An 18,092-nucleotide genomic window follows, 5' to 3' on the forward strand; every position below is an offset into this window, starting at 1 on the left:
GGCCCCGGTCCCGCCCCGCCGAAATGGCGGCCCGTCTGTTCCGGAGGACGTTCGGGAGCCGCCGCCGCCTCCTCCTCCTCCTGCACTCCCCGCCGAGGCGCTCCAGCACCGGCTGGGCCGGCGGTGGCACAGGTACCCCCTGCCCGGAGCCTGGGAGCGGGGGGACAGGGCAGGAGCCGCCCTTCCAGGGGAGGGCAGCCCCGTCCCCCGGGTCCTCTAGCCGGTTGGCAAGGGCTGTCAGATTGCTGCGGGTATTGCTCGTGAATGGGCAGGCTGAACTATAGGGTTTTATAGCTAAACTGTAATTATAGCTAAACTGTAATACTTTTTTTTCCTCCGATTTCCCTCTGCATCGCAAGACATGAGTCCAGGAAAGCATTCATCCCTCAGGAGCTGATTTTTTTTTCAAGGATTTTATGCTGATGGGAGATAAGCATGGAGAGAGTTCCCCACCTCAGACTTCTCGATTAGGAAGGAATGAAACTGTTTTACTTACTGTTTTTCAGCCAATCTATTAATTCTATGCCAATCCCATACCACCACAAATGTTCTGCATGGTGTGTGTACACACACAGAGGTGTTTGCTGGAGGTTTGCACCATGATGGGTGACTCCTGCTCTCCTGTTGTGTGTCCCTCAACTATGGCCCCATTTCTCTTGGGCTGTAGGTGTTGCTTTCTTCCAGTACTCCTTCTCCGCATTGCTTTTCACTGAGGCCTGTGGAAGTTGCTAGTCTTAAATAGCTCATAAATGAGCATTAGTTCTGGTTTCTGAGTGTTTCCAAGAGGCAAACTGCCAAACCTTTCAGTGATACCCAGGGATGAGGAAGGAGCCCCAGCAGACCAGCAGTTTCTGCGCTGGGAGGGTGGATGGTTCCTCTGGTCGTAGGTGCCCGTTCCCTTTCAGAGCCTTCCCAAGTGGTGTGCTGGAGCTGCTCTCTGCACGTAGCACACAGAATGGAAAGCAGATGCCAGGTCCTGCACTCGCCCCTGCTTTTATGTCCCTGAACTGCCCTATGTGCTCTGTCTGTACCCACAGAAACTTTGGGAGAATTGAGATGATGACAGAAAACATCAACAGTCTAAATTAAAATGGTGTTTAAAATAATACAGATTATCTTTCTGTATCTAATTGAAGACACGAGCTCTCTGACGAAACAAGCTGAAGCAACTGTTACTACAGACTGGAAAAAAAAATTGACTCCAGAGCAATTCTATGTTACAAGAGAAAAAGGAACTGAACCGGTAAGCAAAAGCACTAATTCTGTCCAAGGTTAAGTCACCTCCTCTGTCTGCTGGGCACAGAAAAACCTGCTTTGGGGAGCTGTCACCACTCAGTTGCTTCACAGGTTTTCCTCTGCCTTCCTGTGGATGAAAGTTAGACTCAACATACCAGACTGGGTTGATTTTGTTCTGACCCAGGCTGGTTTGCAGATGAAAAAACATTCTGCATTCTTTTTTTTTTTTCTTTTTTTTTTTTTTTTTTTTTTTTTTTTTTTTTTTTTTTTTTCCAGGGGTACTTGCTGCCAGCTCAGCTGTCTGTATGGCAGTAATGGAGGCCTCTCCAGAGGGGAGAGTGAAGATCATATTTTTGTCCTGTAGTCTTCTTTTTTTGACCATATGTAGATTAGCCATGGAAATCTTGTGCATAGCACTCCATTCAGGAGCTGGGTTGTCCCTCATGTGCCACATCACCCACCCACCTTGTTCCCATGCTTTGCTTCCTAATGTGATGGAGGCCATGTAGCGTTGTGGGTGGAGAGTCAGTGTCCCTAGCCCAGAGTCAGGGCTTCTGCGCGCACGGAGCATGTACTGTGGGATTAAATCATGTGAACCGTGCCCAAATCCTTATCTGTAAAATAAGGATCCCGATTCCAGACCATGCAGGGAAGAGGAGAGTCCCTTTGTAGATCCACTTTGAAGTTGTGGCACTCCACAGCAGAGCCCTGGTCTTTGGGATCCTGCACATTTCACAAGTTCCTTGGAGGTCATGACTCTGGCCCTGGTACCTGGATGATTTATGCATCTGACTAGTCTCGAAATTTCTGGGGGCAGGGGGTAGTCTTCACTATTAATCCAAAGGCATCTTCCCCTTCATTTCTTTAGGCTGCTAATGTTTGTTCTTCAAAGCCCCCCTGTGAAGCCTTCTTTTTATGGTTTTTCTTCTGTTTTGAATCTGATTCCTGCATGCTTGTTCCAGATGGTGAGCTTTTAAAGACCCGCATTATTAACTTCTCTTTTTTTCTTCCTTTTTTAAAAGCCATTTAGTGGGATCTATCTGAACAACACAGAATCGGGAATATACTACTGTGTGTGCTGCAATGCTCCATTGTTCAGGTAACATCCTTTAGATTTCATAGCATCCTTATCATGTCCTAACAATGGCAGGAGGGGCAGTGTCTTTTCGTGAGAGGAATGGAAAGTGTAAGTCAGAAGAACAATCCTTTGGTGCCAGAGTGCTGTGTATAAGATTTTCAGAATACCTGTGGTGAATACCTTTTCTTGAGCATATGAGTGTCTCCAGTGGCCAGCAGACAGTAGTCGCTACCTCAGGGCCTGCCTTTTTCTCCTGCCACACACACTGTCCTTTTTGGTTGATAACAATTCTCTATTTAAGAGGACCCTAAGCCGCAAGCTGCCACAAAATACGTGTATTTATGCGTGAGTATCACTGTATGTTTGCTCTGTTCTTGTGCTTTTCCATAATCACATTTTGCCACTCATGCTACTGGGCTTGAGAGACCTTTGGTCTCCCTTAGTCTACCTGTTGTTATGTTCCTACTGCTGGGTCCCTCGTACTGGAGCTGAAACCTCCTCTTCACCCCCACCCCCTTCTTGTTTCCTAAATTAAATTCCACTATTTTTACTTTTTTGGTTTCATCTACTTTTTAAAACCTGACTGTGAACGACTGTGCTATTAACCTCTGTGCTCTTTACAATACTATGTATTTTGCAACTTCATTAAAGTCTAAGTAAAAAGGAAATAGAGTGCCTCGGAGTAGGATGTGCAAAGGGTGTTCTGTTCTCTGTAACTGAACCAGGAAAGACAGTTCCTCATATTTTTGACCTAGAAAATAGCCCTTTTTTATTCTCAACTGACAGTTCAGTGGAATACAGCTGATATGCCCATTTTTGTGAAGATTTTAAAGGATGCTTCACAGATCAGAACTTCAAATGGGAAGCTGAGGAACAAGGGGTCTGGATAGTAAGAAGAGGGGAATTATGTATTTAAAAATATACCTAAACTAAGCAATTAAATGGTAAAATTGGAGGCTGATAATTGTGAACAGTTAGTTTTTCTTCGGTCAAGTACGGAAAACTATTGTTGTGCTTAAATATATCCTCTTCTGTAGAAGTTTGCTAATAAATACTAATAAATACTTAAATAAATTTATTTAGTGCAGCATTGCAGAACATTCTGAAGACAAATACAAAACCTAAATATACCTCTGGAAAATTCAGATAAATGAGAGAAATTTTAAATTACTGAAGTGTGGAAGAGTTCCTTCAATTCCTTTAAATATTCCTTGAATTTAGGCATCCTTTATATTAAACAATAGATATTGACAAGCCAACATGAAGAGAGTTGCTTCTGCTGCTAAACTAATAACAAAACAACAATATAACCAAACAGTTATGCTGCTTTTTGCAGTATCCAGCTCTGAGAGAATACAGATACTTTATTTTAAAGCATAAAATAATGCTGAGCCTTACAGACTGATTCAGGGATATAAAAACCCCCCAAATTTACAGAAGCTTTTTAAGAAAACTGAAAATTATTGAATGTGCACAATGGTCTGAAAATACATTTTCCATGAATGCATTATGTTTTGGAGGACACTGACAATGCCAGGAAAAAATGGTATGTGATAGGAGATTCATTTTTTTTTTTTCCTAGTGCATTAAAAATGTTCTTTCTTTTTCAAATGCATTAGATCATTAACTACAGGTAAACATGAAGCATTTCCTCCTTTCTTTCAAAGTATACATGCATGTATACAATTATACTAGAGTTTATTACCTTCTGTTACCAAATAGTAATTTGAAAGAGTTGGAAATACATGGAACAAACCCCTAACCGTTATAGATAGCAAATTGTGGTGCTTTAATGAAATCTCAAACCTTCAGCGAACCATAAACCTACAGCTGAGATCCATACAGCAAAAAGCACTTTTTAGAATTATCTGGATTCCATCCAGGACGACTGAAATAGGGATCAAAGTAAATGACATGTGCTGGAGGAATGGTGTGTCGAAGGCTAATCTAATGCATATGTTTAGGGAAAGTCCATTTATCCATAAATTAAGTGGTGAAATACTTCAAAGGACAAATATGATCTTGAACAGCAATATTTTTGGGTACTAAAATGTTTCTATTAGGGATAATAAGTAATATTACTGTTAGTAAAACCACACAGAGGCCATTTCTGTTGAGAGCTAGTTTAACAGCTCAAAAGATTGATCCTTTAGCAGTGGAAAACATCTACAATAAACTTAAGTATTGTGAGTGGCATGTAAGGGATGGAGTCAGTCAGGGTCAGATGCAAAACCCACACAGCATTAACAACCTTCCTTGACTCTACAGGGTTTCAGAGAGGATCCTCGTATCTACTTATGAATAAGCAGAAGAATCCCTGTGACAAAAAATGAAGAGTTCTGAATGAAATCTTTTGAAAATAAAAAAGAAACAGCACAGGTATATGTCAGGGAAATTCAGAAGTCATGTATGGGCATTTGTGTTCCCCCAGGTTATTTTCTGGGACTCTGGCTGGTAGGCACAATGTTTGTGTGGTTTTGTAGCAGGGAAGGCAGGGAGCCCTCTTTGGCTGGAAAGAAATAGGCCTGGAGCCCTAAATACCTTCTCGTAGAAATGCAGAGTCTGCAAACTGCAATTGCTTCCGTGCAGCCTGCTTCTGTGCTGCGTCCTGTTTCTTCCCAGTGTTATGGAGGGGAGGAGGTAGGAGAGCATTCCTCACGGGTCTTTGCGGATTGGTGTAAAGAACTGAGCAACAGCCCGCACAAAACCTAGCCTTTGGTCATTCTGTGTTTGTAAATCCTCTTTTATTTCCACAGTTGCATTGCTCAAAGACAGCCCTGTACAGTTAATTATAAAACACATGCTGAAGCTGTTCTTTAGGTTGGATTTTTTAAGCTTTTTGCCCAGCTTGTTTGTCTTGTCTTTCTAAAAGGCCATACAAATAAGATTTTCAGGTTTTTCTCCACTGTATTAATATTCTACCAAAACATACATGATATATACTAGATATTTTGCTTTGAATTTTGTATTGATTAATGGACTGATCTCCTTGATCACAGAAAAGCTGCTGGTGGTGTTGGTGTCTCCATCCACCACTAGATGCCAGCAAGAGCATTGGGTTTGTGAGACTGGGCTAAAACATGGGAAATCGTGAGGAAATGATTGTGGTGGGTCTCCGTACCGCTTATCCTAGTAGTACCTGAGTCTGTCTTCGTTTCTCGCTCTAATTCACACTAGGTCACTTTTCACTACACGAAAGTACTTCTTGCTATCAAAGCTTGCACAACTTTAAATAGGAGGGATTATCTCATTTCTGTATGCTAAATCCCCAAAATATTTTCTGATCATGTTTTCCAATACACTCTAGGTTTTAATATGACACTAAACAGGGTTGGTAATCTTGGATCTTAACAGGAGGCACCCACAAGCTGAGAGTCTGTAGTACTGTTTCTGATGGCTGCGATTATCTCTTGGGAAAAATAGATCTTTGTGCTGTGAGGATTTGTCATTGATTGATTGATGGTTTGAGTAAGGCTCTGTTTGATTTTCCAAACCGGTTTAATGGCTGACTGCAAGCCGAATCCATCATCAGACATGAGCCTGATCCAGTGGGGCAACCCAGCCATTTTCCATACTTTGTTTCTTCTTGTAAACTCTCTTCTCTGAGGTTGTGCTGCGTTGGACCAAGCTTCAAACTGCAACTTTGCAGGTGTAATTCAGCTAAACAATGTGCTCAGTTGTTGGGAAAACCTTTTTTCAAGATTTATAAAATGCCAACCTGTCAGTGAAATAAAAATGGTGAGGCAAAAGCTCCTGTTGTGGGCTGATTGAGAATTCCCTTTGGAAAAGAGCTTCCAGCACAGTTTGATGCCAGTGAGAAAACTTTTACTGTGCCAAATATTATTAATAGTAGAACAAGACAGGGATGAGGAAAAAAGCCAATGTTCTTATTAAAACCAGACGCTTTTGTAACATCTCTGTTATTAATTAACAAGATCTGGTTTCCACTATAGCTCAGAAAAGAAGTACAACTCTGGGACTGGATGGCCGTCGTTTTCTGAGGCTTATGGTACTTGTGGCAGAGATGAAAGTAATACCAATATCATGAGACGACAAGATAACTCGTTGGAATCAACTACAACTGAAGTCGTCTGCAAACAGGTATGTTTATTTTGAAGGTGATACCCAAAGATCTTAACAACTAAGTTTTCTTTGTGCTCATGAATGAATCTACCTAAATACAGCAGTGAGAATTATGGTATCACTGGAACTATTCTGTCTCACTTCTTGATATGAAACACATAAGTAGGGTTTGAAATATCAAATATAGGTAGTTGGTTTGGGGTGAAGAAAATAATGTGACTGAGGAGAGTAGTTGTGTAAGTATAGCCAAGGGCTGGAGTTTAGACAGAAAATTTATTCAGAGGACATCAGGTGTACTGCAGGATGTGACAAGACAGTAGAAGAGACTCTGAGATTTAGTCCACGCATTTGGTCCATCACAGGGGCAGTCCTTCCTAATTCAGTCCTGCTAAATGTTTGTGAATCTGTTCTTTAAATATCCAGCAATGGAGAGTCCACAGCCTTACTAAGTAATGAGTTCCTACTGTTGGTTAGACACTGGGGAAAACACTGATCTTTCTTTGCAGCAGTTGCTGTTTGCCCAGCAAGGTGTTAGTGGTGCCCTGCATCTTCACAGCTGTCTTCTATGAGTTCTCTTATTTCACAGAAGCCACCCTTCTATTTTGTGTAGCTATTCTGACTCCCTCAATCATCTCTTTTCTAGACCAGAAAGGTCCAGTTCCTTCAACTGTTCCTTTTTATGCAGTGTTTATTAGAGCACTGATCATCTTGTTGCTCTATTTTGCACTCCTTCCAATTGATCCTTTTCCTTCTTGAAGGACAGTGCAAAGCTGGACCTAGCACTGCAGCTGGGCCTAGCCTGCATCAGAGATTAGAGGCTGTTTAGGTACATTATAGATAGTGTTCCTGTCCTTACACCTTTGCCTTTCCACAGCCCATGACCCATATTTTTGGGGGGGACCTGCTATAATGCCCAGGTCCTTTTCTAAAGAACTACCACCCCTAACCATTTCTTCCCAACCCTAAATCCGTGCTGTTTATTACTTTTGGTAAGGTATAAAAGTATGCAGTCGAGTTTAATGAATTGCATCTTGGGGGTGTGGGTGTGGGGGGTGGGGGTGTGTGTGTGTGTGTCTGTCTGTCTGTCTGTCTCTGCTAATACTGCCCTCCAGTGTGCTTGCAGGATTAGGTATTATCTGCAAATGTGACAAGCATTTGCTGTTAGAGTTCAAAACCCTCCAATTTTATAATGACCCACTGATAACTATTCTGAGTATAATTTTTTCCCATCAGTAATTTTGCAGGGGAAATCCTCAGCTGACCTATGGTGAGAAGGACCTACAGGGACTGTCTCATTTAACTGAAATTTTCATTATATATTGAGATGTCTCAATCCTCCCATTTATTTCCTATTCTTTCTGGCATTAGTACCTTTTGACTTCCTCTTCTGCAATCTCCCTGTTTGGGGGCAGATACTCGCGCACTGGCCAGAGGTGATTACTTCAGGATGTATTTCTTGTCCCTTCCCAAGGCTCCCCGACCCACACAACAGTGAATTTATCATACAGGTTTCTTAATTCAGGATAGCACAGTAGGTACCAGCATAATGTTGGTCCATAATTGCAATGGTAATAATGGTACATAATTTCTGTTGCAGTGTGATGCCCATCTAGGCCATGTGTTTGATGATGGTCCCACAGCTTCTGGGCAGAGGTTCTGTATCAACAGTGTTTCACTAAACTTCAAACCCAGCTCTGGTCAGTGAGAAGTGGATCTCTGTGGCTTACAGAACATCCTTTCACTGCTTGTATAATAGGCTTGTGAAAAACTCTCACGCTTTTAATATAGAACTCAAATTTTAGAACTTATGCCATTGTAGCTTTGCTTTCCAGCTGTTATCAGTGTTGATAAAATACATATTTTTGTGGTAACTCTTTGGCAGTCTGCCTTTTCATGGTTAGTGTGATGTAAGTGTTGATCTGTTTGTTGTATTTTTTTAATTAAATAAAATCTATGCAATAGTTCACATGCATAACTATCATCATTAACTGTACTGAGGCTGCTGAAATGAAGTGCTCTCCTGAACCTGACTTTGCCTTCACCCAGGAATACAGGTGTACATGGCTGATCATGCCAGAGCTTTTACTTCTGTAAAATCATCATATCCTTCTAAAGGGAGTGAAAATAACATCAATCTCCAAATAAGGTTTGAGGGTTTTTTTTCCCCCTGATGTGAGAGAGACCTTTAGCCAAGCCAAGTGACTTTTTCATGAACCCATAAAAGCAAAGTCCTGAAGGAGGGCCTAATTAAAATGATTCCAGTCAACAGAACCAGTGGAGACACAGAGTCTTTCTTCTTTTAAATCAGTTATTTTAATTCTGTGTCCAATAGCAGAGCTGAAGTAGGGTTTGCTCCAGGAACTTCTTCTTATAGAAATAATATGATAATAATGTAACGATCTGTGTAACATCTCTAGACTTCTGTTATCAGTTGTGTATTTAAGAATCTGAAAATAAAGATGAATGTGAAATTTACTGCATTTGGCAGGAAAAAGCACCAAAAACCATGTTCAGTAAGGTGATGCTTTTGTTTAAAACATGCCTTGTTTTTTTCTTCTTTGTACAAGTTTGTAAATACTTCTGTATTCTCCCAAGTATTGTCACCACAGTTTGCTGTAACAGGAAAATAAACTGTATGTTTGTTAAGCTGAGCTTTCCTGCTTTCAGTTTTTTCCAGAGAAAATAATCTCTGAGTCAGAACATCAGCTTCACTAAACTGGCTGGGTTTAAATGCTTCCCTGCTGAGAGTTACTAGGCAACATCTCATTTGGCTTTACCTATAACAGGCTGTTTCCATTCTCCCCACTTCGGTTGCCTCAGTAATAAAAAGGGTGTGTTCATTTACTAGTGTAGTCTTAAAACTATTTAATGTTTTCAGAAAATGGACGTCTTTTACACTGAATTTACTCTTGCTCCTTCTGTCTTGGAGCTCTGCAGTTTTTCATTCTCCTGTACTTTCTCCAGAAGAACTCTACAACATTGTAATTTTTAAAAGCATCATACAAAGACAACGATCACTACAGCCAACCTAAACCAGAATGGCTCAAAGGCTACCAGAGGTGTGAAGCGGCACGAATGAAGCAGACGCTGCTGCTGGTTTTATGTAGTGTCATAGGTGGTGATGGTCACATTGTCATCAGACGTGTCTGTTAACAGCAACAGCACACTGCTTGCCGTGTCTGTGCTGCAACATACTCTGCCGTGCAGAGATGTCCTTGCATCACCTATTGCTATTGCCTGCCTCCTCTGACCAAAATGTACGTGCCCAGCCTGCTCAGGTCTCAGCTCCCAAGAGTCTTCACAGATTGTTCAGAAATCACCATCCTTGCATGTTCTGAATTCATGTACCCCACTATGCTGATATACTTTCATTCACTGATGTTGGTTTTATTTCCTTAAAATCTATTGCACAGCTACTGGAAAGGGGGTTTGGCCCTTACACATTCTTTAGTCAGGCAGCCCTCTCCCCTCTCCTCACCCTTCCCATCAGGAGAGGGTTGTCTCAGAAAGGAGCATGACTAGAAGGTGTCCCCAGCCGGGCTTCTGTGTTCAGTCAGGTGCTGGTGCAGAAGCAGTGACTTTTGGCTGGGATACCAAATTGAAATGCTCCTCATTTCTGCAAATGGCAGAACGTAGGAAGAGAACTGGCAAAATTCCTGTTTCTTGCCTGTCCCCACAGATACCAGGTCTCACTGACACCTTCTGATGATACTGAATGCCACACAAACAGAACAGACCATGGAGCCAACAAAACAAGTATCCACGCACAGACATGTGCAAACCACACTTGGATGTACATGGTTGGTGGAGACCAACTCTTAGTGAACTGTCAAGTTAGTAACTGACAGTTACTAATAATATTACAGTCTTACTGACAGAGGAAGCTTGCCTGAGCAGAGAGCGCATTTATTTTACACCTATAAACATGTTATGCAACTGGATGTTTGGGCTAAGCACCAGCTGGTGCCTCCTCATTCATACAGCACGGTGACCTGAGGAAAGAGTCCTGTAAGGCCCTAGTTTAGCTTATGCAGTGTTAACTACAGATACGTAATTATATGGAGAGTCATATCTTCAGGGACAGCACCTAACCTGTCCTACACTGATATGTCAGCAAGCAAACAGCGTAAAGCACAACTCTACTGCCCCAGAGAAACCAGATACTGAGCTAAGCAACATTGTTCTGCTTATTCAAATGAAAATGGGGAAAAGAGGAATGTTTGGCTTTCACCACGTGTAAAATCAGAGTAATGGCACAGCACCTTTCAGTGTGGCTGTGCATCCCTCAGTTTGGAGTAGCTACACTGAGAGGTAATTGAATCTCCTGCCCCTTACACTTCACTGTAAATCTGAAAGTGTTTAGATGTCTGTATGTACATGTGTATATATCAGTAGAGGAACAGGGAGAATAATTTTGCTTTGCAAGATAGCCAGTTAGCAATTTGGAATAAAACCCAAAATCAACATAAGCCCTCTCATCAATCCCAGCTCTCCCCATTGTGGGCAGTTTGTACCTTTTCTGTTAAAACACAACCATACAAATGAGTGATGCAGGATTGAGCAGGGGAAAAGGGAGGGGGATAGGTAAGGGAGGAATGAGTGGAGGAAATGGGTATGAACTTCTTGAATTAGGTCTTCTGATGCTTTTTTTTTTTTTTGCAATATCTGACTCTCTTACATTCTCTGCTGTATCAGATAGCAGCTGGAACTTGTTGCACAGCAATCTCAAGTAGTGTGGTGGGGATAAGACAGAAGTTTCTTAACATCCATCTTTTTATTACATTATCACTTGTGAAAAATGACATGGATCAAATGGGTTACTCCTCAGTAGTCCTTTATAAAATGACATATTTGACAGACTTGTTTTCTATTGTTTGTCTTAGAGTGCAAGGTGGGGGAGAAGAGCCATGTTCATTTGTGTACGAGTTAATTATCTCTTGAGCTAAGCGCTACTATTCTTAGGTTAACAATTTTGAGGATGTGCCAAGATCTGCAAGCTGTTTGCGTCTTTGGTTTTTACCATTCCCTCTGCTGGCTTTTTATTCTCAATATACCAGCTTGAAGTTCTGTTTTTCACTTTTAAGGTCTATCACGGCTTCATCCCACCTTGTGTTTTGTCTCAGACATGCTGATGGTACTGGTCTGTGCTCTGCCAGTAATGTCTGCCTTTGTAAATTTAAAGCCAAGTTTTCTTGAAATATGTTTGTGCTTTACCTTGGGCTGCCAAAACCAAAAAGGAGATCCATTGAAGACTCTGCAAGGCCACTTAGTTACCCTGCCTCTTCCTGAACTCCTTCCCAAAATTTGCATCTCTCAGTATGCACATAGAGCACATCTAAGTGACTGGTGTACTCTGACTGACAGTTACACCAGTCATAATGATGTCACTGTTACCTTGTGCTTCACGCATCTTCCAGGGCAATCCATGTGACATATTTCATCATGTATTTGAGCTTATCTCCCATGATGATGAGATCACACAAACTAATTTTATGTCTATAAACTGAGCTGTGGACATTTATGGTCTCATTCCCATGTGATGTAAACTGATGGACATTCAGGACCTCTAACCGCAAGCTCTTTGGTTGCAGGGAACTTCATTATCTTCTATGTCTGTAGTACCAACCACACTATGACAGATCCCAGCAAAAGGCCCAAAGTGTTATAAAATCATGAATAATAAAGGCCAATAATAATGGTGGAAGACACTATTAAAGAGTATCATAGGCTACAAGAATTTCCTTGTGAATCTGCACTGACTTTGTTCCACCATAGTGAATAAAAAGCAGTTGCTTCTCTGAGCTGAATATACTCTGCCAGGCAACTGCAGATTTATGTTCCATAGTTCACATCTGAGAAGTTTTTCAACATTGTTATTTCATTAAACAGTTTCAATGACGATATTTTTTATTCCATTATGTTTTTAAATATCCTTTTTATAAATCCTAATTGAGGTTTCTACATAATTGTTAAGAAATTTTAACATCTTAAACTATTTAAAGACTTTCTTTGTCTTTGCAGCATCTCTATGAGGCAAGTGATTATTCTCAGTTTTACTGAGGGAAGACTTGATGAGAAGAATTTCATTGACTTGCTCAAGACTACAAATTAGATTTGCAGCCAAGCCAGAATTAGACTCTGCAGGGCTCCTAACAGCGTCCAGATCTTCAGACCCTACTTCTTCTAAAACTTGTTTTGGTACTTGATTGTTTAGGGGAATGAATTATCAAGAGAGGAGGTAAAATTAGCATACATTTTCCCACCTATGGTATTAAAAGGAAAGCTAAACCAACGAGGGCAACTTTGGCATGTAAAGAGCAATACTTGACCTCTTTCTCAGAGCAAAGGTGGTTTGAGCTTGGTTAGGAATTAGGCCACTGTATTCTCTGGCTGTGTTACATATTGCCACGCAGTCTAAAAAGAATCAATGTTCTTTATGTTCCAAGACAGCTTTAGGTAGAAATGATGCAAGAGAGCTTGCTAACAGTAACTTCTTTGCCTGGGAGGCAGCATGGCTATTTTGTGAGCACAGAGAGAAGACAGGAAAGAAAGAGCACGTTACTCTTATATTACTAGCAGCTTCATGCTCCTTTCACCAGAAATCGTAATGCCCGTTATTTTAGCCATATATCCACAGAACTGTAGTGATGCTCTTCTTTGTTGTACCATGCTGCAAAGCATTTCAATTCTCTTTTAGACTGTTGAAAAACCAGTCTTATTCTGGTCAGAACAAGAAAAGAAGAGAGACTTTTCTCAGAGCAAAAGTAGGATTTTGCCACCCTAGAACATCTCCAGTATGAGTCTGCTGAAGAGGTAGTCTGCATGAGAAGGAACTGAAAAGGTCTGAGTTTGGGTTTTGCTTTTTTTTTCTGATTTTGAACAGAAAGGTGAAGACTTAGCTAGTACTCCTAAGCATGTCTGTATTTTCTGGTCTTCAACCATGGCCCTAGTGTGTAGAAGAAATGAGTCCTGTCACCACACAACTGAATTGCCTCCTCTTCCATTCACTTAATGACTTTTTGCCCTGGGCAGCGAAGTGTTTTAACGATACTCCTGTGCCTGTCCCACCTCCTGCTACATTGATGAGCTGCAGTAACACTACCCTCACAGCATGTCGTGTAATGCTCAGCACCCGTCAACCTCATGGATTTCACAGCTCTTTACACATAAATGATGCCTAGCCCCAGCCCTTTGAGGTAGTGGTGAGCCACATGTCACAGAATAGGAAGCTGAAGGACAGCTGTGGGAAGTGACTCGCCCACAGTCCCCCGGTGCAGGGCAGGGAAATCTGATTACAGAAAGGGTTCTCAAAAGCTCTCCAAGTGTGAGCTGCTGCCAAAATTCACAAAGGCAAAGTAGTTTAAAAGCAAAGCTCTTTATTGAAGAAGTGCCCAGACTTTTTCCAAGACTAAAAGAATTTGTCTCAAGGCAGGTGTGTCCATGGGGACTGGTTTCAGTGGCACTGAGGAATGTGTGTGGAAGGGATTGGCAGCTTGCCACAGTGCAGAAGAAAGAGAAATTCATGCCCATTATTGCACTCCCTTTTACTGTCTTCTCTTTTGTTGGTTTGGTTTGGTTTTTTTTCTTTGCTGTGTGGTATCCTTCCTCTCTTCTCCTCAGAAATCCCTTTGCAATATCCCCTGGGCTCTGGCTTTCTTGACTGCACTCACCCTCACCTTGTGCCTGAACCCTCCTCGTTCCATACACTTAGTCCACTTCTCTTGGTGTCAGAGAGATGATCAAACATACAGTCCTGCATCTCCACATCTGAGTCAGCAGCTACTCACACATGCTGGAGGTGACTGTGGGGATCTGGCCTAGAGGTTCTGGGGAGGTTGGCAGAGCAGGCATCAGCTGTGCTCATCCAGTTTGCCTCCTGTGCGCACTCAGTTTGAGAGCATTCACAAAGTGACTTCCAGAAATCAGGAAAAAGAAAATTAAAAAGTCATCAGGGATGCTCAAGTAGCCTGCTTAGTTCTGGAAACAAAGACTGTGCTGCCCTGCCACGTTACTGATGTATGGGATGTAGAAATGTGGACCACAGCCAGGTCATCCTTGCTCAGGTGTGATTTTTGGAAGATCAGAAGCTGGATCCAGAAATTTTATGATAGGAGAAAGGAACAGGAAAGGATGGCAAAGTATTTTGCACAATTGTTGGGGAAGAGGCAAAGGCAACACAGAGGAAGGTGCTGAAGTCAGAGACACAACGAGAATTCGTGTTTTCCTTTCCAGAAGGAGTCAACACTGAAGGATGAAGACACAGCTGGTGGGCTGAAAGCCTGTAGAGGACGGCAGCTAAAAAGTTGTGAGCTCTCAGGAATCGAGGAGTTGAAATCAATCCTCCCTGGTGTGACAATCTCTTGGGGACAGTTCTGACAGAGCCCTTGCATGCCTGTGCTTTTTCTTGGATTACTGAAGGAGAAAGCCTTGTAAAGGGTTAGGAATTGAGCAGAGCTAGAAGCAGGTGTTCATGCTTGGGGAGTTGAGGAAATTGACCGCACCGTAAGTCAGAATACCAGGTGCAAAATGAACCCTCACACATGCCCCAGGAATGACCCTATTCCCAATCCAGAAAATGTTCCCTTCTTATTTCAGGCTTTACATTACCTCTTAGTCCTGGGCCTCTCCTGAATACGCTTGGGTATTCATGCTTGGGTCCATTATGAACAAAGGTCATTAAACCTTGTCATGTACAATATGTCTAGCTGGAGTTTCCTTAGGCCCCCAGAGAAGGAAAAAAAAAGGGCCTCCATGACACTTCTCCTTGGCAATAACCCAAATAGCCTCTGCCTCTGGGCTTGGTCTGTAAGAAGGACATTTCCCAAAACCGGATCACATGTAACTTTCTATGACCTTGTAGCCTTCACTTTACTTTTATGAATGAATCTCTATTAAAAGCGGGGGGTAAATGTTTTTCCTTTGTCCCTCTTTCAGTTTACAAATTTGTCTTCTCCTATAGCCAGCTGTTAAAAGATTGGTTCTGCCCCTGCTTTCACCTTTCCTGTTTTATCAGCTGAGACGTCAAACTGAGGGCCTGGCCACTTGGTGTTAAAGATCCATGGCTCTTTTTGTAAGGCAATGGCCTGGCCAACTCTAGATTCTAAATGCTGCCTTGTCTTACAGTTTGAGTTAGCCTCTCACACCCTAAATTGCAAGGCGTCATTGCCTTGGGCAATGAACAGCTTCTCTGTCCCAATTCAGGGGTGACAGCAGCTAAGCAATAGGTGAAAGAAACTGCATATTTCTGACGTATGAGCACTGCTGAGAGGCTTAATTTTTTTAGCTCTTGCAAATTGTTTGACATCCAAAGATGAAAAGGGCTGTAGAAATGCTTATGATGGCTTATTATTTTGGGTCCTGTTGCTGTTCTTATTTCTATTACCCCTATGCCAATTTATCTTCTTTTCTGCAAGATTTCACCTCCTTGTTTGACACCTGCTGCAAGAATAGGCAGAAATTGGCAATAAAAAAACATTACCTAAAACAGAGACAGCAGATGAACTGCTCCAGAGAGACACAGTAAAACTCCTCAACTCTGCCCATGCCATGGTATTTAACTAAGCCTGTTAAGCACCTCTCCACAGATAACTACAGCTGAATGACTTCCCAGCTTGCTGCAACCACCGCAGTGGCTGCAGGGACCTATCTGCTATCAGACCCATTCTTCTGGCTGGAGAAGGACAAATTAGACTATTTGTTGGGACCAGGGCAGGGGCAGCCTGGAGGTTCTAGGATGATGTGATGCAGACAGGATGATGAGGTTGGGCTACTCCGCAGAAGGAAGACCTGATGGAAGGTGTGGTGTAGGGAGTAGGTGGGAATATGAGGTGGAGGGTGTAGCATGAAGGAGGTGACATTCCATCTGAGAAAGGTAACGGGGTACAGTTTTGGGATCCTGATCTGTGGAGGGATGGCATATGATTGGGGAGTTTTGGAGAGGGACAGACAGTGACTACTCAGAGTCACCTCAAGATACATTTAAGAAAAAAAGAAATCTACTTTCAATATTCCAGAATATTTTGACAATTTTTCCTCATAACACAGTGGCTCAAATGGTTGCTCTGCAGTGACCTCTAGGGTACGTTTGCTTTCAAACCTGCTGCAACCTTCGATCACCTAGAAAATACAGTTTCTCCCAAACAGATTATACGGACCTACTTTCTCTTCTAAGACTGGCTTGTGCCATTGCCAGTCCCAAAGTCATTCTCGACATAATGCCGTAGGTAGGGCATGTACGGAGAAGAGAAGCTTGTTATCTCCAGTTTGCTGGTACATCAAAGGAAGTTGCAGATGCTCCGCATGGATCTGATCCAATACTCTTTGAAGTCAATGAGAACCCTTCCCTCGACCTCTCATTCAGTTCCCCTCTCCTTATGCAAATCAGAGTCTATTTTGTGTGTCTCTCAACAAAATCAACGTGTTTCTCCCAAGCATATAAATTTGTGGAACCTGATAGCAAACCTTTCAAAATTCTTGGCGTTCTCTTTTTGTGATGAAGTGTGACTTGAAAGCAAATTAGCACTATCCAAAGGGGGAAGAAGCAAGCTCTGACCCTACAGACCTGTGGAAGTACCAGTTACTGACAGTTATTATCACTCTGACTGCAGTAGGACTGCTCACCTGGGTAACAGCCAGGAGGAATAGGCCTCAGATAGAGACCTGCTGAAAATCAGCCACAATGCAAATGAATGCAGACCACTTGACAGCAGAAGGTTGTCAGGAAGCCAAATTGGAAAGAGCTGGCCAAGCCTAAAATGAAATCATCTGCATTTGCTAAAATAAATTTAAAAATAATAAATAAATAAATAAATAAATAAAGCCATGGTGGAAATATAGAGTACAGAAGTTCTAGACAGCTCAGAACAAAACTGTTCAAAAATGAGACCAAAATTCACAGTAGAAGGTAGAACTAAAAAGTGTGCAGCCCTACTTGTGATGACTGGGATGCAATCCTACCACTCTGTGCCTTTTAAGACAGTCCTTACATATTCATGTGCCAACAGACCCCCCTGCCAACAATTAAAAATCCAGGATATGGAGTAAAGTGATAGCAGGTGGCAATCTAATTGCTATCAGTCTTACATCTCTCATTTGTCACATAAACTCAAGAAGAGCTAGCTCTCAACCCTGGTTATCCTCACAGCTATTACAACAGGTTCAAAGAAGGTATAGATGTCGGGTCCTCATCTGCACACTGCCAAGGAGCGAGGGGAGGAGAGGGTTGTACAGGTGCTGCACTCTGAACAGCGAGATGAGGGGGGCACCAGCTAAGCCCCCTTTTTGTTCTCTTCACAGGAGTCATTCACGGCGGGACTCGGTGTTCATTATCTGGTACCAGCTCCAGCCTTCACACTTAATCAATGTGAGCTGAAGAACATCCACCAGCCTGGTTCGCAGCCAGAAACCCACAGTCATTGAGGCAGCAGCACGGCAAATGGGAAGAGCTGTTATTAACCAGAATTAGCAAGAAATCAAATTTAAACAGTTTTCGGGGCTGTTTTAGTCATATCACAATCTTTCAGGCATTGCTGTGCCTTGGTGAGGCTGTTTTTTTGGAGGGGGCTTGACACGTTTTGGTGCACCGCAGAAAGGAAGGGGGTGGCCACGGCAGGCCGCACCACCTGTGGGGGCTCACCGAGAGGACAGGCCACCGCCTGCCCAGCCCCGCGGGTGAGGCTGGCGGCGTGGCGGGCAC

At 42.5% G+C, this 18,092-nt stretch overlaps 1 protein-coding gene across 2 annotated transcripts; it reads left to right on the top strand.

Moving 5' to 3' along the window:
* Positions 1-7: 7 nt before the first annotated feature.
* On the top strand, positions 8-17,830 carry MSRB2 (methionine sulfoxide reductase B2). 2 transcript variants are annotated; one of them, XM_026843738.1, is made up of 5 exons: positions 8-132; positions 1,137-1,243; positions 2,259-2,335; positions 6,268-6,415; positions 17,693-17,830. In XM_026843738.1, the coding sequence occupies exons 1-5, from the start codon at positions 24-26 to the stop codon at positions 17,813-17,815; spliced, it is 564 nt and encodes a 187-aa protein (XP_026699539.1). In that variant the 5' UTR covers positions 8-23; the 3' UTR covers positions 17,816-17,830. The 2 variants fall into 2 exon arrangements, with proteins under 2 accessions (XP_026699539.1, XP_026699540.1); XM_026843739.1 differs by lacking the exon at positions 17,693-17,830 and adding an exon at positions 7,995-9,041.
* The last annotated feature ends 262 nt before the right edge of the window (positions 17,831-18,092 follow it).

Source organism: Athene cunicularia (assembly GCF_003259725.1).
Source record: "Athene cunicularia isolate RWA chromosome 2 unlocalized genomic scaffold, athCun1 chr2_part1, whole genome shotgun sequence".
Taxonomy (NCBI): Eukaryota; Metazoa; Chordata; class Aves; order Strigiformes; family Strigidae; genus Athene; species Athene cunicularia.

Excerpts from the sequence above, each read along its gene's own strand:
- MSRB2 (XM_026843738.1), top strand. The coding sequence starts at position 24 with ATGGCGGCCCGTCTGTTCCGGAGGACGTTCGGGAGCCGCCGCCGCCTC. Across the intron at positions 133-1,136 it reads CTGGGCCGGCGGTGGCACAG|ACACGAGCTCTCTGACGAAA; the intron begins GTACCCCCTGCC and ends ATCTAATTGAAG. Across the intron at positions 6,416-17,692 it reads CTGAAGTCGTCTGCAAACAG|GAGTCATTCACGGCGGGACT; the intron begins GTATGTTTATTT and ends TTCTCTTCACAG.